The sequence below is a fragment of the Vicugna pacos genome, chromosome 14, assembly GCF_048564905.1.
Source record: "Vicugna pacos chromosome 14, VicPac4, whole genome shotgun sequence".
NCBI lineage: Eukaryota > Metazoa > Chordata > Mammalia > Artiodactyla > Camelidae > Vicugna > Vicugna pacos.
The window spans coordinates 58,621,673-58,644,081 of NC_133000.1; the positions used below are offsets into that span (position 1 = coordinate 58,621,673).

General features: G+C 37.6%; 1 protein-coding gene across 2 annotated transcripts in view; it reads left to right on the forward strand.

Annotated features, from left to right (window-relative positions):
* Positions 1-22,409, forward strand: part of GPC5 (glypican 5) — a 1,165,610-nt gene that overhangs the window by 270,559 nt on the left and 872,642 nt on the right. For both annotated transcript variants that reach the window (XM_072976438.1, XM_072976439.1), the window contains exon 5: positions 7,643-7,768. In XM_072976438.1, coding sequence (XP_072832539.1) covers positions 7,643-7,768 — 126 coding nt within the window. The remainder of the gene's footprint in view (positions 1-7,642; positions 7,769-22,409) is intronic.

The window sequence follows — 22,409 nt, forward strand, 5'->3', positions numbered from 1 at the left end:
CGAACTGACGTGAGGGCTGAAAAAAAAATCAATATATGTCATTAAATACAGAAACGTGTGGTCTGAAACATTCCGCAGAGACAAGTTCCATTTGAAAATCAGATTCTTCTCCAATACTTTCCAGATAATTAGCCTTGGCCAAAATTAGAAAGTCTCTTTTATATGGTGTTCAAGGGGAGAAAAGGCGAGGAGGCGCTCTACGGTGACAGTTTATAAACGTTCTGAAATGAAAACAAATGCCCACTAGATGAAGACAGAAGATTGAAAGGGTTGCCTTTTGAACACAGCTGTTTCCAGCAACAGTCTAATGAAATGAAATGCAAAATCAGATGTAGATTAGAGCCATATGCTTAAGTGAAAACGGCTCTCTAGAAAGTCAGCAAAGTTCAAAACACGTGGTTGTCACCCTTCTTATGTAAGAGGAACAGGTCGGCCTCATAAATTAAAAAGTGAAAATTGGCTCAGTGGAATAGTTTGATAAATTATGCTAGTGTTGCTCTGTGCAGGTTTTGGAATATTATACAGCTATAGAAAAATAAGACCTGGATTTATTAGCCTAAAAGGAGTTCATGATACATTGTCAAGTGAGAAAAGCCAGCTGTGTGTATGTGTACAGCTTGGTCCCAGTTTTGTAAAACCAAACCGTCTCTGTCTCTGTCTGTCTGTTTTTGGTTATTGGTTAGCTTGCACATAGAGGAAGCTGAAAAAACTGCACCAGGTTGTTAACATTGGCTCCCTCAGGAGGGAGGATGGAAACACTGTGGAGAGACAGATAGTAACTTATTCTTCATGTGCCTTTTCACTATTTTCCTGCTCACAAAAAGATGAGTTGCTCTTGTCATTAAAAATGATTAAAGTCAAATGATAATGGGAAAGCCAGTCGGAAGTGTCACTCAGTTTTGGAGCAGTAACAGGGTATTCCTGTGTCAGCCGAACTAGAAATGACAACTTTAGGGGGAGCTGCACTTCCTTTCATTTTTTTTTTTTTTTTGCCACATGATGGGTCAGGAGCCCTTTCTGGCTCTGCTGGCCTCCAGGGCATGGGAAGAAATGAAGCAATAACTAGGCTGCTCCGCGTTCCTCTCCTGCCTTCAGGAAGCTCGGGGCAAAGGAGGCTGTACGCTGTGAATGAGCAGTTGTGCTACAGCCTTTTCCCTCTTCGCACAACGCTGTGCGAAGCTGTTCATTAGCCAGCGATCAGAATTTACTCCACTCTCTGCTTCCAACACCAGACCTTTCAGACTGGTAAAGAGATACAGATAAAACCTGTCTAAACATGTTACTTTCTAACTGTAGATTCTGGCAGGAAGAAGTGAAGTATCTGTTTTCTCGTCTACCAAGCTACAGCTAAGCGTGATCATTTCTGTAAGATTTTAGAAACAGATGGAAGTATTATTCTTCTCTATAAAGATTCATGCTACTTTGACTTTATCAAATATCCAGTGTCTACCTGACATTGCTAAGTGATGGCATTTTTCGTTAATTACGGATACAGCGATACTGAGGTCTACATTGACTGAATTCCTGACTCAGTAACTAAATGAATTACTAACTTCCTGACTTTTCACAAGTCCTTTCACTTCTCTGGTTTTCACTTTCCTGAATTATAAAATAAGAGGCTACTCATTAGGATCCTGGAGGAAGCTTTTAGAAAAACTCAAGATATCTGGGTCCTACCCCAAAACGTGAAATCCGAACGTCTGAGGGAGAAGTCAAGGTAGACAGTTTATACGTCTCCTCGGTGGTGATAAAGCACAGATAGGTTAGATGATTTCTAAGGCTGTTTCTAACTCTATCCTTATAAATATAGCATATCTGTGATATATTAATTATGATAGCTGTCTTACACAGGAGTGTGACTAAATAGTAATGTGTCACTCCATATTCATTTCTGCATCACATGGATACAGAGATTCTGTCCTGAACCTGTTTAGTAGAATCTGGCACAGCTTGTAGTCCTGCCCTTTTGATTTCTTCTATCTTCTATCATAACACACCAGAGAGGTCCTTGTGATATTTCTCCACAATCTAGGAGTGGGTCCCCTAATTTAAAGTTTCCCAAGTCGACTGTGCTCTTTCAGGGCTTTAAATTATCATTTGTCATTAAAAAAATGTGCTTCTTATAGAAACATCTAATTCTGGAAGTTGTTGAAAACTAACACCACAGCTGGAGTTCAACAAGACTTTGTTGAGTGCCCACTGGGCACCACACTGTGGTCCAAAGCCTGGGGGTATAAAGAAGACGTGGCTCTTATCTTTAGAGAACACACCCTCTAGTCAGGGAGGCAGGCATACAAACAGAGAAGCTGTAACACCAGGTACCCAGGGCGAAATAAACAGATGCCAATTGTGGCACAAGAAACAGGATGAAGCAACAAAAGCTTCACAGGCTGGTTAGGCCAGGAGACAGAGAGGAGAAGAGGTTTAAACTGGATCCTGAAGGAAGGACAGAAGGTTGGGAGAGGGAAGTGGGAGGGAAGCTAATTCTGGGTGGAAGAAACTGCGTGCGCTCACCTTGGAATCTTATGCAGTAAATATTGAGATTTCTTGCGCAGTAGAAGTGTGTGGTTTTTTTGCTGGAGTGTGTGACTGGAGGGAAGGAGTCTGTCATGGGAAACAAAGGAGCAAAGAGTGGAGAGATTCTGAACCACAGTGAGACATTTGACCTGAATGGTTAAGATTTTAAAGCAGAAAAGGGTTATGGATGTCCTCTGGAGCTGAGTCTGGTGATAGCTTGCGGCATGCATTGAAGGGACGGTGGGAGGGCAAAACTGGAGTCAGAGAAATCATTTGCAATCCCAAATGAGAAATTACAAATTTGCATAACGCCCTGGCATAGGCTTTGAATAAATGTTCTGACAAGGCATCCTCTTTAAAAAACATATTTTAAAGTGTTGCTCTTGATAATTACATTTGTGTTCTATATTCTAGAGATGTCTCAAGACTGGGATGAGCAACCAACATGTATGTAACAGGCCCCTCCGGGATAATCAGCTGCAGCTTCTAGCATCTCCTTACATTGACTTTTCTCCTAACTTTAACTGGAAATATTCTCATGACTGTAGAAAAAGAATTGTATGGATATAGTCACCCTCCCAGCAACTTAAATTTTGAATCATCCAAAGAATACAATATTTTATTCATTGAGACAGTTCATGTAAAACTGGAAAAGGAGGGCCTTGTGCATTTTCTTTAAAAGGTGACTGAGCGTTAATCTGGGAACTGAAGTATGGGTTCTTCTACCGTGATCAACATTAACTGGCTCTGTGGCACAAGATAAATGTTTTTAGCCTCCCTATGGCTACCAGTGATTTAACCCCTTTATTTATTGCCAATTCAATTATTACTGTTATTTTTCTTTTTTTAACTTTTTTATTGAATTATTATCATTTTACAATGTTGTGTGTTATTTTTCTACATGCAGTATAGATCTCCTGGTCCTTCAATGCCACCACTTTTTGCAACACTACTCTGAACTCCTGTGACCTAAAAACTGCCAAACATGGAATATAGAGTTCCAAAGTAGGTTCTCTCCTCAATTTCTGTCCTCACAAATCAGACCTTATCTCAACAGTCACATAGAATTCCTTCTATTATCTTAGTTTCAGAGAATTTGCTCCTAAGCTAGCCATGCTGTTTTCAGTAGTCCATCCTCTCTCTTCTTTCCAGAATTTATGATCCATCAGTTATTAATTTGCTTTTCTTATCTTTGTAACAGTTGAGCGAGACCAAGTTGTGATGTGGTGGCCAACGACCTCAACCTGCCACTGGTTTAGAACCAGAAAATTGTTTTTGTTCACAACCTGTGCCCACTTCAGACCAGCAGGGGTGCTGCTCAAGTCGATGATGCTCTGAGTTTAAGCCTCAGAACGAAAGAGCAGCTGCATTGCCTTCCAGCAGGGCAGAGGGCAACAGAAGCTGGCAGAGCCACTTTGGTCCCCAAAGCTTAAGCCTGATGGGGGCAAAGTCACTTCTGCAAACATTACTAGGACCCAGAGCACGTTACATAATCAAAGCTAACCTCCAAGGGGCTTTGTGCCCAGAAGGTAGAGAATTGGGACATTTGGGAACAAGCTAATGACCCATTTATTAACTTAATAACTATTTATTGAGTCCATGGACTGACTTCACCACTGCTTTAAGATCTATAGAGGTGAACAAACCAAACCAAAAAAAAGAAAATCCCTGTCTGCCTGAATCCTTTATCCTTGAGTGGGAGGTAGATAAGAAACAGTAAAACATAGTAAATAAGTAAGTTACCTGCTAGAATAGAAAGTGATCTATGCCATGGAAAGATGAAGATACTGAACAAAATAAGGGCAATCATTCATATCACGGGGGACACTGAGAGGTGCTGTTTCCTTTCCTTTATTTCCTACCTCAGTGAATAACACAGCCTTTCCCGCAGTCATCTGAGTAGGGGAGGAAGACAATTAGAAGTTCTCTTAAAACGTTTACTTTACCTGTCAATTCAAGATTCCTAATGTTTTCCAAGTCTATCACGTTTCCTGACACTCACTGGGAGGCTTTTTTTTTTTTTCACATCCTTGTATTTCTTTGTCTGAACTTGGTTACATTCCCCTAAGTGACCTCACTGCTATTCTATTTCCATGATACTGTGATGATGGTGACAGCACTTGCTTGCTGGAAAACTTCTAATGGCTCTCACTGCCTTCTGAATAAAACTGAAACAGTTTATGATGATTAAGAAGGCTGACTAATCTGGCCTCCTCCCACCTTTAAGTCTCATCCCCATAAGCACCCTCCTCACTCGCTACACTGACTGCATGTGAGTCTCTGAACACACATTGTTCTCTCTCTTTGCTTTTGCATGGAACACTGCACTGTTATCTTCATATTTCCTGATTCCTTCTTTGTCCTCGAATGTGCTACTGCTTATTAACACTGTATTATCATTATAGATTTTACCAGAATGTGCAGTCTTAGAAAGCAGGGATTGTTTCGTTTAGCTGTGAACACTTAGTGCTAACACAGAGCTTGATACTCCATGGTGTTTAGTATTTTGACAAATAATTGATAGCTGATGGCTTATAGAATGAGCGGAAATCTTCTAGTAGACAGTCCTTTTGGAGAGAACGCACGCAGAGCCGTGGAGGTATGCCTGGGGAACAGCAAGCATCTCACTTTTGTGGAACCCTAAAGTAGAGTTTGGGTCATGGCTGAAATTGAAATGAGAGAGGAGAGAAATATATACCTTATATTCCTTTCCAGGAAGACTGGATTTCATGCTGTAGAGAATAGGGAGCCATTGATGGCTTTGAGCAAGTGGGTGACATGATCTGTGGACCATCAGATTTGAATTTTAAAAGGTGGCTCTCATGGAGGATGGGAAGTGATTGTTAAGGAACAGTTTGGAGGTATGTCCTCCTGGTGCAGTAATTCCAGAAAAAGACGATCAAAGCTTGAGCTAAGGTAGTGGCAGTAGCATTGGGAATGGGGGCTGGAAAAGAAAGATGTAAAGCTTTTGCACATTATGAGCTGTTGGTTTTGAAGGGAGAAATAAGACGAGGGCACCGTTTACTGAGATTGAAGTAGGTTTGGGGGCCAAAAATTGAACTATTCAGTTCTACGCAATCAATTTGGAGGTCTCAACATTTGCAGCCACTTGTGCCAGGCCTCTTCATTTCTAGAAGATTCTTTGATTCCAAACAGGTGGTCATTTATAGTGAGCAGAATTCAGGACTTGTCACACATCTTTCTGTTCATTAAAATCCCACCTTTCTAGGAAAGAACCAGTTGGTTTTATCAATTATGTTGTAGCCACAGGATGAGAAATGGTATCTGTTCATGTATGCCCATTAGTAGGGACGTTGCCATCATGGAGAGACTTATTTTCTAGGGGAAATCAATAAAGTATAGATAAGCATTGAACTTTGCTAGTGAGAAAATAAAGCGTAATTTTTTGTTGATTGAGCATGAGCTAGAGACTTATGCTTCCTGCTACTCTTTTGTTATCACTTGTCCGGTCAACTTTGCTAAAAATTTGATTAAATACTCACCAAACATTTGCCATGGTAACTTCTGATCTTCTCTATGCTTGTAGATCTTACATATTTTAAAGTTACAGATTAGTAGTTATTTATAACTTCAGCAATTTCCACTATTCTTTGAAAATCAATAAGAGAATTATGAATTGATAGAGTTGAGCCTCAGTGCTGTCAAAATCAGATTTAATTTGTAAAAATTTGGTTATTCCAGCTATAATTTAGAGCCATCCCTTCTCTTTGTTATCAATTTTAAAGAAAAATTATTTTAAAAATATCAGTAGAGAATGCAGTTTTGTAGTTGTTACATTTTGTGTTAGAGTTTTTTTTTGTTTTTTGTTTTTGTTTTTGTTTTTTTTGATTGGGGGAGATAATTAGGTGTATGTATTTAAGTGGTGGTACTGGGGATTGAACCTAGGACCTTGTGCATAATACATTCTACCACTGAGCTATACTCTCCCCCTCACAGATTGCTACATTTTAATCACTCATTCCTGAATTTCTGAAATTTGCTTTCCTTCCAGCATTTCCTTCTTCTGTCCCTTCCTTCTAGTCCAGGGGGTGTTTTCTCTGGATCAGGCTAGTGACTTCATTTTTTCCCCAAAAACACTTGTTTATATAGAAACATCAGAACTAAATAGGACTTGGTCTTTTGAAATGCTACAACTCAAGTTCTTGGGACCTCAAAGCCTTGGTTTTAAAACTTAAAAGTCTTGGCTTTCTAAATTAAAAACAAACTGCTTTTTAAAATTGAAGTATAGTTGATTTATGATGTTTTGTTAATTTCAGGTACACAGTGAAGTGATTCAGTTATACATATACATAAGTATATATATTCTCTTTCAGATTCTTTTCCACTTTAGGTTATTATAGGATATTAGATATAGTTCCCTGTGCTATGCAGTAGGCCTTTGTTGTTTATCTATTTTATATATATTAGTGTGTATTTGTTAATCCCAAACTCCTAATTTATGCCCCACTCCTTTCTCTTTTGGTAAAATGAAAAGAAAAAAAAAACTTTCTTTGTTGAATTTTCCTTTCCAATAATTGACAGTGGAAGGGGAAGTAGTATGAGAGGGAGGGAAAAAAACTCAATGTGTTAAATATTACTCCTTCCAATAACTTTTTTGTTCATGCTTCTGAAATACATTACATATCTGAGTTCTCTCATATTTAGTAAAGACATATTACTTTATGTTCTTAGACACCAAAGAGAAGTCCCAAGATGGAAAAATCACACAAGTCTACTAACCTTTTAATCAGTAAGCAATCGATCAGCTTGTTCTAAGCCTCTGATATTTCTATATGGAAAAGAAAGTGGTTTAGATGCCAGTAGCTAATGAGGGCTTTTAGGGATGCCAAAGTGGGGTTTGTGTGTATACCATTCACAACTTCTTGAACCTGGAGTCATATAGAATTCATATCCACTGAAAACTTCTATTTAAAAGAATAAATCCGAATATAATTTTAAGTGTAATTTTTGTCTCAGTTGTTAGTAAAGTATTAAATATATGAAAATAAGTAGAGAAAAATGAAAAAGCTGCATTGTAAACATCATGCATAACAAATCATGCCATTTCTGTTGGCATGTATGATGGATTTCTGGTTTTAATTGTTTTCCTTGTTTTTCCACTCAGAGAATTTATCAACAGCCTTCGACTGTACAGAACGTTCTACGGCGGCCTGGCTGATCAGCTCTGCGTTAATGAATTAGCAGCTGGTGATGGACGGCCGTGCTGGAGTGGAGAAGATATAGTCAAAAGGTATTTTCTGTGAAAACATAACATAACATAACATGACCACCTGCATCCTTACTTTCTTTTCCCAGAACTTCAATGGATTCCTTCAGTTTTAACTTTGCCACACAGGTTACAGGATATATTAATTCCTTCCCTTGAGTTTGTTAAAAAATAAATTTGATCCTTTTTGACATTTTGGAAATGTGCTAGCGTTCTGTGATGTTCTGAAAGTTCTCTCTTCTTTTCTACCTATCTATGGCTTACCCAACAATCTCACTTTTTCGGTTAAGTATTAACTTCTAGCCAGTCTGTCTTCTTTCTCAAATATATATATATATATATATTTTTTTTTTCACTTATTAGTATTAAAAAGAGGAAATCCGGGAAATGTGAATTGGTGTACAAAGATTGGTTGAAACATAGATGTGTCACAGCAGTGTGAACAAGCCCATCCTGCAGTTGTCTCTCTACGTACGCGTGCGTGTGTGAGACTGCTGGTACTTCTCTGTCTGTTTGAAGCATTGCTTATTTGCATGTTGTCAGTTCTTCTCAAATTCAGGAGTGAATTTTTCTACCTTTTTCTCACCACTGTCTAGAATTTCTTTGGCGGTTTATTTTCCTTTGCTTCCCATAACTGGTTGTGCTCTTAGGTAATCTCCTGAGCTTGAGAAAGTCCTAAATTCTCCCTCTGTAAGAATAGTGTTGGTCAGTATAATTGGCTGGGAATTAGTCCTTTGATTTTTTCCAGTGCTGGCGGTTATGCCAGGCTGTGGGCCTGTGTTGGGTTTGGGCTGGAATGTTTTAGTGTATTTCGTTTTGAGCAGTCTTTCTGATTTAGAAACACACCTACCCTGTGTAAAGATAGGGAGTTTAGTTACCACAAGAATGATGAGCTCGTTCAAAATGTCATTTAGCAAATTCAATTTTCTATGATAAATATATACTGTAATTAATTTTAATATAAATTTATATAATAAAAACTGATTGCATATTTCTGGGTGATCATATTTGTTACAGTTAAAGGTTATATTCCTGATATATTAAATGATTACTTGTAGTTTATATCTGAATATCTCATAGGGAACCTTAGATTTCACAGAAAATAATTACCGAAGACAGGAACTGTAATTAAATTTAAATAAATAGTTGGCCGACATGGCTAGTACTCTTTTTTCATTATGCTCCTTGGATGTTGAAATGTATTTTTAAATATATCTTTCTTGCCTTTACTGAGAGCAGTCATAACATGCATAGTATTTTGAGTCCTTATAATATTCATGTTAATAAGATTTCTGCCACTTAGACTTAGTAATTAAATTCTACTGTGACTTACACTTTCTCCTTCCACAGTGTTCAAACTGCAGTTGAACACTTTTGTGTAGGAACAGTTTTTCTTCAAGGGCTAGTGGGAATTTCATGTTGATAAAAGAGCGATTTAGTATATAATAAACCTACATTTAATAGATCACATCATATTACGTTATACACTTGATTCCAGAGCTGCAAGAACCTTCATTTCAATTTGTCCCATTTCTCCCTTGACTGTCTGCTCTGGGGTTTGCATAACAGGAGATGCTGCTGGAGAAATCAATGATTTGGGAAAAATTTTTAGAGGGATAGTATTAGTAAAAATATCAAAGATTATATTTTCTTCCTCATAATGGATTTTTTTAAGACTTCATTCATAGTTTATGAATACAGAAAGCTCATCTTTAGCAAGAACTCTCTATGAAAGTGTCTGCGTGTCATCTGGTAAAGAAAGTGAGCGATTCTCATTATTTTCTTGTCTGCCCTTTCCTGCACCACCACCTGGCCGCTTGTTGTCAGCCTTTTCCAAGGGCATGGAGTGACTTTCCAAGAGCACAGTGTTCACTCCAGTGAAAGCTTTTCACTTGGCTTAATTTTTTCTCAAACAACCCTCCTGCCTCATCACCTTGGGTGATGTTTTCCCTTCCTTGAGGATATGTTTTTCTCCTTGTCCCTACTTCATGGGTCACAACCACTTTCCCTGGCCTCTCTGGGCCAGTAGACGACCTCGCACACTGGCTCCCTGCCACCATCTCTAGGCTACTGCCCAAACGAACATTTTTCAGCCCTAATTATTTTCTAGCAGTCAGCTAAGGTTTCACAAGAGTTATCTCACTGAAGTCTTCCAAAGCGTTATTCCCTAATGCTTCCGAGTAAGCTGTCTGGGTGGTTCTCTTTGCTATTTGATCTTGAGAAAATCCTCATGGGTACTTTGACACTTTTAAAACATAATTTTAATTGTGATTTCATTCATGGCTCAGCCAATTCTTGACATAAATTTAGAACAGTACTTTTTTCATTTTCATTGCAAAGTCAATGCTAGAATCTAAATATCTGATTGATTGATTATGGTATAGTCACCATGGAATATTTCTCAGTCAAAAATTATGCACATTTATATCTGCTAATGTGGAATACTTTCAAATAATTATTAAGTGAAATAGTTTAATATTGCTTATCAAATGTTATACTGGCAGATTTGAGTAAGTAAATATAGTGATACTTATTCATTCTGCATGGAATATTTCCAGACAGTTACACAAAAAACTGGTAATATACTTAAAAAATACTGGGGAGACTTTTATTATTTTATTTGCATTGTATTTATTTATAGTTAAACCAGATGTTAAAAAGTGACAGAGTTATGGGCCATTATTATTTCCTTACTTTTATAGTTCTTTTTTGAAATAAAAGCGCTGTTTTAACATTTCATTTCTAACCAATTTGTATTTTTCTAGTAATCTGTGATATAGTTCTGTCAAAGCATTAATGGATATGGTTCAATATTGAACTATTGAAGTTATCTCAGACAGCTTCAATATAAAGTCAAGTTCTGGTGAATGTTACAATCCTGAACTATTAGCTACTTTTTTCCTGGAGAAAAAAGCAAAGTATAGCCATGATCAGTATGGGAAGGCACTAAGATCCCCATGTAAGATATTCATTTCAGAGGCCTGCAGTTGGTTGAGATAAATAATGGTTGAAGACATGAATATCAAGTGAACATACCACCACATTGGGGATGCTGGAGGTTTTTTCCTTTCTTATGCTGGGTTATCAGGTTCATTCTAGAGAGATTATGCTAAACACATCAATAAAATAAATTGGTGGCCAAGACTGAGTCTATCATTCATTGTAAGAATGAAGTGATTATTTTGGCAAGATTTCTTCTCCCGAAGGCATTTTTAGGAGATGATTGATAAGATTATTTATGTTCCCAGATGTGCTGCCTTGAAGAATAGGGGAACCATACAGATTGTTTCAATATTATGACAGGCCTATAAAATTGGGTCTGATTACCTTTGTGCTCATCAAAAGAGGTGGAATTCCTTTGTGACTGTAGATGAAAATATCTCAGATAGCTGTAGCATATAAGCATTGTTTAATTCATGAAACAAAATCTGTTTTAATTCAAATGATTGTAAAGACTGTAGGCATCTCATACATACTCTCATGACACTGAGGTCCACAGTTCAAACAATTTCTGATTAAAGATGGAAATATATTACTGAAACCCATGTAGTCTGTGTCTCTTAAAATTTCTCTTATCTACTCTTCCTGTCTCTTCATCATGAAATAAAATTGTTCTCTGAAAGGCCTGCCGGTCCTTATTCCGTTCTCAGTTCTCTGTGACCGCAAATTGATTGTTTGATGGTTTGCACTTGCCTTTCTGAGTATTGAAGTTCGGGTAACAGCTACTTAATTACCAGGGCTTCCTTCTCGCCTTTGATTAATAGGCAGATAATCCACTAACTCTCCCTCAATCTCCAGGAATTTATGACTTCTGCAACAACTCAAACTAGCCAATAGCTGTTAAATATCCTAGTGAAATTAATAATCCACGTGATTTCTACTCCATCTTGACTTAGTTAATGTTCTTTAATGCCTCTTTCATAACCCAGGGTTTTCTTTTCAAACTCTTATAAGGTGCTTCTTCTCAACATAGTCTAGTTGAATTTAAAAAAAAATCAGATAAATGTATAAATCTTTGACCTTTTTGAGATTTTCTACTTGTCTATTATCAGTTTTCTTTCTACTCAGACAGTGACATTTTTCCTGGCTGTAACTTTTTTTACTTAAGTGTTTTTTCGCTCCTTTACCCATTATTTGTCTGGAGAGCCACTTCATCTTAGAATTTTCTTTTTCTTCCTGACCTTGCTACATTCAATTGTATTTTATTTATCTTTTTTTAAACACCTGGCCTAGTTTCCAAATGTCACGGACTGTGTTTTAAACCCAATCAGAATTTAGGATTGTTCTGAACGTCATTAATGTAACAACTGGTTGCTTTTTCTGTGTTGCTTGTGCAATGGCAGCTTTAAACACCAGTCTGTTTTCTATTTCTTTTTCTTCCCCCCTTGCAACTTCTGCCTACTTCATCAGGTTTCTCCTATTGAATTATACCTTTGTAATAATTATTATTGTTATCATACCTATAGTTTGTCTTATTTGGTTCAGAATTGGAGGTTGCTTAAAAGGTGTGATGAAGATTTATCCCTACTCCTACCCCGTTGTGACAGTCTACCACAGACGTTGAAATTTCCGCTATTAATGGAATAATTTCAGCTACATCATTTTCTCCATGTAACTGGATATACAGCTTTGCCAAACTCCCGCTTTTATCTTGAGTCCTACTGGGACGAATCCTCTCATTTGTGTTTTATTGTAACCTCTAAATCCACCATGACACCTTTAATACTTTTTTACATTTATACATCATATATCTTTTTCTGATCTACTAAAATATCTTGAACAACACACAGCTCCTATATTACCCGAGAGGCTATAAGAATGATATTAAACACCTATCAGTAATTTTTTAAAGATAACAGGACTTTGAGAAAGAGGAATTTTTATATGTATTAGTGAGAACTAGGAGGTTTGGTGATTTGAAGATGCGTTGGTGATAACATTTTGGTGGGTAATATGTGGTTCCAAAATGAAATTGAGTGTCAAAAAAAAGACAAAGGCAATGGAACATCAAAATTTCTACCTGTGACTGACTAACTCAGCCTTATGATCATGCATTTCTCATTGTGTGTACTTCTATAGACATTTTTGTGAAACCAGAGTCTAAAGTCCAAGAAGATCCTGCGTTAGAGATGTATTAGGTACAATTGTCTTTGTCACAGATGAGGCACCTAGGTTGGGGGTGGATGAAGTGCCAAAGCCTGACCAAGGTCAAAGTCTGAGTCTCCTATCTTCAGTGAGAGAAGACAGAAGGAGAAAGCATGGCTTTAGATACATTGTAAGGGGTTGTTAAATTCTTCCCCTGGTAGAATACACAGTCTGGGTCCAATGGGACAAATACAGGTATGACTGGTGTATCAGGTTCTGAATGAACATAAAACTTGCAAAGTTCTTGACTGTGTACTATCTCTGCCTTACTAGAGTGTACTCGCTTGGCAGATAATTTTTATTTAAATGGTAGTGCCTGAAGTAGTTATCCCGTAGTTTGGGTCTATAGAAAGTAATATAGGAGATGGTAGAAATGAAATGCACGATTTATCAACTTTGCTCCAACTTCTGACATTCCTAATTAGTATTAAAGCTTAGGAAAATACCCATTCTTCTCAGTTCAATATACCCATTTTGATATTTTCTAAAAAGTGCTCCATTGATTTGGCAATAATTGCATGGCATCGCATCTTCTGAACTGAGAAATTTAAATCTTTCTTCACTGATTTATTGGCTCAGTAGTCAGTTGTCTCCTATTAGGCATGCAGTCATTATATTCAGGGTGCTGGACTCAGAAAGGTGAAAGTAGAAATTGTTCCCTTAGACCCACTCAGAAGGCTGCTTTTCCCTCATCACTAGAATGAAATCATGACCATTCTCAGCATGTTTTTGGTCACTACTAGTGTCTGAAGCATCTTCTCTTGTCATTAGTTCCATAAAGAGCCTAAATTCAGTACTTAAATTCAGCTCATAAAAAGTCTAAATTCAGTAATGAAAAGGTCGATGCCAATTTAATAATCAGAACTCAAAACTTTACCTAAAATGGCCATTTCCCCCCATTCCCAGGTAGGTGCTTCAGTCTGGGAGGCACTTACAGTGGGGGTAGCAGCTTTAGGTCCACGTGCCAACCTGTGCCCTTGTCCTCCAGCCCGTGTTTCTGACCCCTGCGTGTTTGGAGCTGGAGGGACAATGGGGCAGCAGTGAGAGAGAAGGGATAAGAGAAACGAATATGCTTTTTGATATTTTGTAGCTCATTAGTGATTTCTAATTAGCAGGTGTTAGCACTGATGTTCTAGAGCTTCTGTGTGTTCAGCCTGTGCCTCTCACCCAGCCCCCTCCATCTGATGGTAAACCTCTGGCTGCTTTCTGCTCCAGTTCTTTTCTCCCACGTGGTCCACTCCAGGCCACAGAAACTTGGCTTCTCTCTCCTGCTTTTGGTGGACATGCAGCCTGTATCCAGTGGAGCTGAGTCTCTTTATTCTGCTGCTAGGCAGGCAACTTCTGCTACAAGCCTGGGCTACCTTCCATTTTCTTAGGCTTGGATCAACAACAGGTCCTTCTAAGCCTTCAACTTCCAACGATCCCTCAGCCTTTCTCTCTTAGGATGAAGGAATGGGGGAAAGACACAGCAGTCCAACAAGTTTCTTCAAAGAAATTCTCTCCTTTGGCCTCTTCGACCTCAATCCTTTAATACAATTAAAGATGTCAAGATGAAGGACTCAGACCCAGTTTTTAGCCATCTGCTTTTTATGTTTAGCACCTCAGTTTGGAAAGCCATCTATCATCCGTTCTCAGCTGAAATGGAAACAGAGTCCTATTTTGGCATCCTCTTACATGTATTTGGAAGTGGTGGGTAGAAGACAGAAGACTAGATTCCATGTTCAATACTGCAATTGACCTTGAATGGGATAGAAAGGTAAGTAAGACTTTGTCCCCATCTCAGGGACTTAGAATCCAAAAATAGAGAACGTGTTCACAATGTGTACACAGCAAAGCAGGTACTGTGAAATAAGAGAGACACAGAAAAATCCCACAGGCTTTCAGATAAGGAGGAAATCTCCTTTGACTGAGGGAATTTGAAAAGTATTTAATAAAAGATTTGAAAAGCACTTGAAAATTTATTTAATAATAAGTAAAAGTATTTAATATATGATGTGGGCCTCCATTCATTTATTTAAAATAACTTCTGGATGAGATGCGATGATGTCTGGAATTTGCTTTAAAATAATTCAGCGAATGGATGGAAGATGGTCATCCTATTTATGAAACAAGCTTTTCTGTGTGCGGAGAGTCATGGAAGCTGTATTATGGAGACAGGGTGTTCTTTGTGTATGTTTGAAAATTTTATAATAAAACATAATAAATACAAAAATATAATAAGCCATAATAAAAATTACATTGTCAAGAGTCTATTCTGTCACATATGCCGTCCTAGATGATAAGGATTTGGTGATGGACAAGACAGACATGAGCTGTTTCTCATCAAGATTAAGATGTAGAGGAGGTGAACACTGATCAAAGGATTACAAGTGTGAATGGTTTGCAGAATCTTTAAAATTGTATGGAATTTTAATTAGCATACTTGGAAATGAGAAACAGAATCAGAGCAAATGCATTCTTGAATGACATGCTCCAAGTTTGGTGGCCCTTAACTGCATCATTTCCGTTAGTATGTAACCTTTCAGATTATCTTTTCTTTTTCTCAATACTCTTTCATTTGAATTTCTTGGGTGTGTCCTGATTACTTAGTATTAAGCTTTCCGTTGCTCATTATAGTGCAGCCATTCATTCAGAAAGCCAGTGAAGCCCGGAGGTGAGGCATGTGGGCTGAAGAGCCAGGTTACCAAGGTTCACAGTAAAGATTAGCCACTGTAGGTAAATGAATTCAGGAACATTTATAAACTTCTAACTATATCAGTTTTCTTATCTTTAAAATGTGACTGAAAGTAATGCCTAATTCATATTTGAGAATTAAATAAGTGTACATCAACAATTTAGAATACTAGCTATCACATAGTAAACATTGAACATCTATTAAATCTCATTAAGCAGTTTGTATTCATTTACATCAGTAGGGATGAAACACTATTGTATTGAGCTTCTGTCTTCATTCCATGGGTTTTTATCATGGATCAGAAGACTTCTACTTGGAAAACAAAGATGTGAAAGTTGACTTACGAGTCAGTTGACTTACGATATTGGGGATTTTGGTTTGGGAGTAGAAGATAGTGTCTTATTAATAATTTAAATGATTGTTTCATTGAGGATAGAGGTATAGAAAAATGTATCTTAATAGGCAGTTTATCAAATGCCCCAGTTTTGGAGAATTATGGTCTGTCTTATACCCATGCAGTACATCAGTTTTCTCAAGGGACAACTAAACGTTAAAATACAAAGCAAAAACACTATTAAATTTTTTTTTTACTCTCAAGCGGTAGTTTGGGAATAGTCAATCACTGTCTTAGAGCTGATCTTAATGAACTACCACTTGACTGGAAATAAATGAAGCCATGTTAAATATCAGTACATCATACAACAGGTTGTTTTGGTGACATGACAGTTTTAAGGCTGCTATGCGTAGAGTCGTTTCTCTTCATCCTTTGACTTCCCAAAGGAAATAGGTATTGTAAACAGAATCACTAGAACAAAATGAGGTTGAACATCAGTCATCACCGCGTGTCTAACTACTCGGTTCCTTGCCAGACTGACGCAGTACAAGCAAGCTATTTTTAACTTATTACTTGCTTCCATCAGAGACTGTGTCTAGAGGAAATGAACAAAATGAAAGGTAGCAAGATAAAAGTTCACTGAAGTGGAAACCGAAAGGACCTTTTCCCATCTGTTTGGCACAGCAGTTGTTATCTCTTTAGGGGTACAGATTTCATCACAGTGCCATAGACTTGTGACTTCCAGATTGTGTTTCTGCAAAACAGCAGCAGTGTTCAGGGGCTCCAGGAAGCCTATTTCTTACATTACCCTGAGCAGTTCCTCATTTATCCTTCATTTTCATGTTGTGCTTGCATATGAAAAACTATTCCCTTTTCAGTAAAATAGGTGAAAGTTTGCATCTATAAAGATGGCATGTATTTTTTCTTAGTCTTGTTTCTACTTGTCCATATCATAGCACATAAATTCATCAGTGAATGATTTATATTTTAAAATAAAATGCCAGAAGAGATAGAAGAGAGCAGTCACTTATTCATAATACTTTCTTCCCCAAATAGAGTAGTTTCATTTCTTTTATAAGCCCATCAGTTATTTTATTACCCAGCCATCAAGATCCTTATTTTCTGGTGCATCTCTCAAAATAAATGAATCAACTTTGCTGGGTGTTGTTGAAATGGGTTTCCAAAATCCAGTTTGAAATTACTTGCATAGTAATGAGTGTAACATTTGAAGGTCATTGGCCTTTATGTTTTGACTTGTGTAATTAATATAATTATGTAGTTCATTGTTCTGAAGATTTCGTTTTCTCATGACTATACTGAAATGAGGGAATGTTTTCATCCCCCCCACCCCCCCGGGAAATATATGAATGCAGATGATCATTTTGGAGTATTTTTTTTTGAATAATCCACTTTCAAAGCTTTGCCTTTAATCAGTTTTATAGGTAATGGAGTGAAAAAGAGTTCAAGTTGTAAATCTTTGGGTTATGGAATGAGAAACTCAAGAGTCTTAGAATCATGAAGGAAATGAGTCTCAAGTTTAGAAAGTAGCCCAAAAGTCAGTTCATCTGATAAAGGTACCAAACTGTGAACAAGGGTTGGGAGAAGGGAAACTACAAATAAGAAAAATTTGCTTTCTGTACTCTTTGAGATAGTGCTTAAAATTTTTATAACATTTCTATATTATAAAGAACGGTATTTCCATTTTAAGAAATGCTGTGTAATTGTTGAGTTTTCTGTCAACCAACCTATACCTGAATTGGTACAAAGCTGATCATTTCTTTGCCCCATCTGTACCGTTCTGACGAGAAAGCCCGCCTCCTGATTAAGTGAAGAATCCTGTTAGTCCATAAGGCATTTCTATATGATGTGTGATGATGTAAACATTTTAATGTAAACGTTATATAAATTAAATATGAAATGACAAGTAATTATGGATATGGATGAAACACTGGTCCTTTTTTGGATTATTCTAGATCGAATCTAGGCATGTTTAGCTATACTGAATCAGTAAATCCACATGTTAGAGTAATATATTTAAATTATTTTGTATCAAACAAAATGAATGTCTTTTTTTAGTGAGCATGGAATATTTAAATGTAAGGAGTATTGCAGAGTAGTTAAAAAAAAGTGCATAGTGCTGTAGGTTTGGAATTGAGTCTTTGCCATCTAATTTGAAGTCAGGCTTCTCAAATTGCTATACATGTTTCTTCTGAGGTAAGTGGTAATCATTTGTGGGGTAGGAAGATCCACAGTGTAAACTTGAAGCCTGCAGTGATAGGGCTTTCTATGTGACGTATATATACTAATGTGTTAGATATATTAGGGTTTTCCAGAGAAATAGAGCCAAGGGTATCAATAGTATCTGTCTATCAATCTGTCTTCATCATCATCATCATCATCTATCTGTAGAGAGACTTTAAGGAATTGGCTTATGGGATTGTGGGGGCTGGCAGATCTGAGATCTGCAGGGCATGGTGGCACACTGGAAATTCTGTTACAAGTCAGTGTTACAGTCTTGACTCCAAAGGCAGTCTGGAGGAAGAATTTACTCCTTTTCTGGGAACCTCCATCTCTTCTCTTATGACCTTCAACTGACAGGCTGAGGCCCACCCACGCCCTGCACTCATCTGTGTACTCAGAATCTACTGCTTTAAATGTTAATCACACCTAAAAATACCTTCACAGCAACATCTAAATGAGTCTGGCAGAACTATTGAATATCATAGCCTAGCCAAGTTGACACAGAAAATTAAGCATCAGAGGTGGTGTTTAGTTACTTGACTACAGCTCCCCAAGTTCCATATCAGAGCAAATTAATAAATCTGTCAGTTGATGATCTGTTGTGTTTTGAAATACAAGAGACATGTGCCATAATCATACTGAAAATTTATGTACAGAATGTATGTGAACGGTTTGATAAAAATTAATTCCAGGTATTAGTGGAATCATAACTCTTTATCTAAATGTTTTATGTTAAAACCATACATTCAGGAATGCTATTGTCCAGGGCATAGCTGATTATATACTTGGCTTTTATTTTCTGAAACTTGTATATTGGTTTGCTTTATTTTTGTTTTCATCTAAGTGCTTTACTTTTCACTTAAAATGTAGGTGTTTTAAATTTCATCTAATTAGTCAAAAAGAAAGTTTTTTCTTCTATGTCACCTAACCCACTAGTGAGGAAGAAATGTTTAAGAGTAATATTAATTATATAAAGATCTCACCTTTGAGATGGTTGGATACATAGTTAAGGAGAAATGCAATTTAATGCTCCCTGAAAAAAAACACAAGAGAACTTATGCCCTTAGATACACATTTTTATTTCCTAAATGTTTAGTACAGTCGTGGTTCCCAAAGTATGGTTCCCAGATTTTCAGGTCCCCACCTCAGACCTGTACTGAATCAGAAACCCTGGGGCTGGGCTTCCAAATTTGTGTTCTCTCGGTGATTGTGATACACACGCAATTGTGAAAACTACTACCTTGGGGCATCACAATTTTTTCTTGAGCAATTATTTTTTTTTCTAAGATTTTAGACTTTAGAAATAGGGCAGGGCCCATTCCCCTCATAAGGAAGTTTAAATGTCATGATACAATAAATCTTATTGTACAAATTATATGGTTCTTGTTTGGATAAAGAGCCTAGAGCAGACTCGGTATCTGATGGGATGCTGTGTTGGTATATAGAGCACCTTCTACATAATGCGTTTTGCATATCAGATGGCTGAAACCTTTCACAGCCAGAATGTTAAGTATTGCATATTTCTGGAAGAAGAATCTTGGTTGTATCTTCCTTAGAGATTTGGCATCACCAATGGAAATTAATTATTTCAGCCACATTTGGATCTGTAGCAGTGTTCAGGGGGTGAGGCATTTAACAATCACTGCTCTCATACAACTGTACATGATACAATGTGTAGAGTTTTGCATAATAATGGCTAGTTTGGAATTTGTGTGTGTGTGTATAATCTTTATTTTTGTTTGTATGTCAAAGCCAAGCTTCATCAGTATTTAAATGTTTTCAGGTTAATATTTGAGATTGTGGCTTGGAACATGATTCAGCCATTTTCTCATTTATACAGGTATTCAGAAGTATAATAGAAATGTGAATGTGAGTAAAAAAAATACCATAATAGACTGCTGAGTGACTGTAAATAAATATCTGTAGATAAATATCAATCATACTTGTTCTTAGTATAGCATCTAGAAAAAATATAGCATCTAGTATAACATCCAGAAAAAATCTGGAAGGGAAATTTATGATTTATTAGTGATAGTATTGTTTCATTTCAAAGAAATGTTAGGAATGAAATAATCATCTCTATACAAGATTGAATATACAATTTTTAGCGTATGTATTTTGAATAAAGATTTCTGTTTGGAACGTGTTTTCAAAATCGTCTGGTTCTACAATTTTAATACATTCTTTGGCTGAAAGTTCCATGCCTTGTCCAGGCCCTCAGATCAAGCTATTTGTTAATTGGAAAAGCTTCAGGACTGGGCAGCTAATTAGGAATTTATTCATGCAAGATGCAAGTCAGCTTCTCTTCGGGACTCTATCCAAGTCAACGTAGCAAGCCTCAAGACGCATACCCAAAGCTGATCCATTAGCGCGTGCATTGATATAACTTACTATGTTTTTTAATGTGTGTCCTTGGGGAACTATTCACTAACAAACTTTATTATTATTTTTGTTATTTACTTATCTTTACAAAAATTTTCATGCTGTTCCTGGGAAAACACATGGTTGTTTGGGGATGCCTAATTAGCAGTTTCCTGTTCATTTTACTTGCAAATGTATTGCTTTCCTTGCTAGAAGTTCTGTAACAGCCCAGATGACAAATTGTTCAGCTTCATGAAGATTTCACCAACTGAACAAACTGTTTCGTTTTTAACTCAAAAGAAACTGAAGAGCAAGTTGCAGGTGGTACAGTACGGAGAGAAATCACACCTGTCCGGAGGGTTCTTACTGAAAGAATATGAAAGTCAAGGATTTTTCTGTTGTTTATCTTAATGAAGCAGACGGTTTCTAGCTGCATACAGATGAGCACACATAACTTGATATCTTGAACCGTGTAAACTGCTTCAAAAGAATTTTCTTATTTAAGAATTTCTGTTATGGGATTGTAGCTTTCCTCACTGTCGAACAGTGAGTGTTTAACAAATACTTATTTGGTGCCTATTGAGTGCAAGGCTTGGTTACAGTGTTAAAAAATTCGTATCGGTAATCCCTGCCCTCTTGGGAATTCCGTTATCTGTGGTACCCTGCGGTGAGTGCTGGGACAGCGACGTTCAGGGTGCTATGGGATTACTTCTGACCCTTGAACAACATGGGTTTGAAGTGCAATCCTCGGATGCAGAACCTTGGATACAGAGAAAACTTGGAGATGGAGAATCAGCCAATATGGAGTGTGGGCTATAAATTTCATGTGGATTTTCACTGTGCTGAGGGTTGACATGTCTAACCCCAGCCTCATTCAAGGGTTAGGTGTATATTGGAGAGGCTTCTGGACGTCAGGCAGTAAAGGATCTAGTGGAAACTGCTGGTTCCTCTATACTCCGCCCTCCCTCCCTCTGACCTGCTGCACACCCAACTCCCCACTGCTGAAGATGTTGGTGGACCAACACTCACAGCTGGTACCTTCTCCACAAAACTGCTACCTGGCTCAGGGTCCGTGCACTGCTCCTTAAACCCTCTCCCCAGGCTCCAGCCACGAGGCAAAGAGGAAACAACATCACTGCATCCGGGTGGTGTCAACTCCGTGCTGCATTTTGTGCCTCAGTGAGATCAGAGGAAGCTAGACTCCAGCCGAGACCCATTCTTGATTCGCTTTTGTCTCTAGCTCTGCTGTGTATCCCTCACTCCCGTTTACCCGACAGCACTTCTCCAGTAAATCTCTTGAACAAGAATCTGCTTTAAGGAACCTGATTTAACAGAGTGATTTACACAGAGACCCACAGGGTAAGCAGCAACTCGCTAGATGAAAAGGGATAAGGAAGAGAGTATTTCATGCAGAAGAACTTCAGCTATGAAGGCAAAAGGGGGGTGGAAAGAACTCTGGCTGAAGAGTAGAGTGATATGAGTATGGAGCCAGGGGTAAAGGGCAGGTAGGAGATCGGAGAAAAGGTGTGGTCGTGGAGTGACGCTGAAGAGGTTAACCTTTGTAAGCCAAATTACATCTACATCTAATTAATGCCAACAATTGTGAAAAACCCAGAATATCACCTATAATGATACTTGAAGTAATTTATCTATTTGAGGTATTTCAAAATAGTATTCTCATATTATTTCTTTTGAATATACTACAGGAAACAGTGAGCTACTATCATGGGATTACTCCTAAATCGCCTTCTGTGTTCAATCCTGCTCAACCAAGCGTGCAATTATAAGGTTGTAGCAAGCCAGTCGACTGTGTTACCATCTTGCTGAAATTCTCATTCTCTCTTCAAAAGGAAGGTCTCCAAAATGTAGTATGAAGAACATACTATAAGTCTCTAAGGCATAATTTTTAG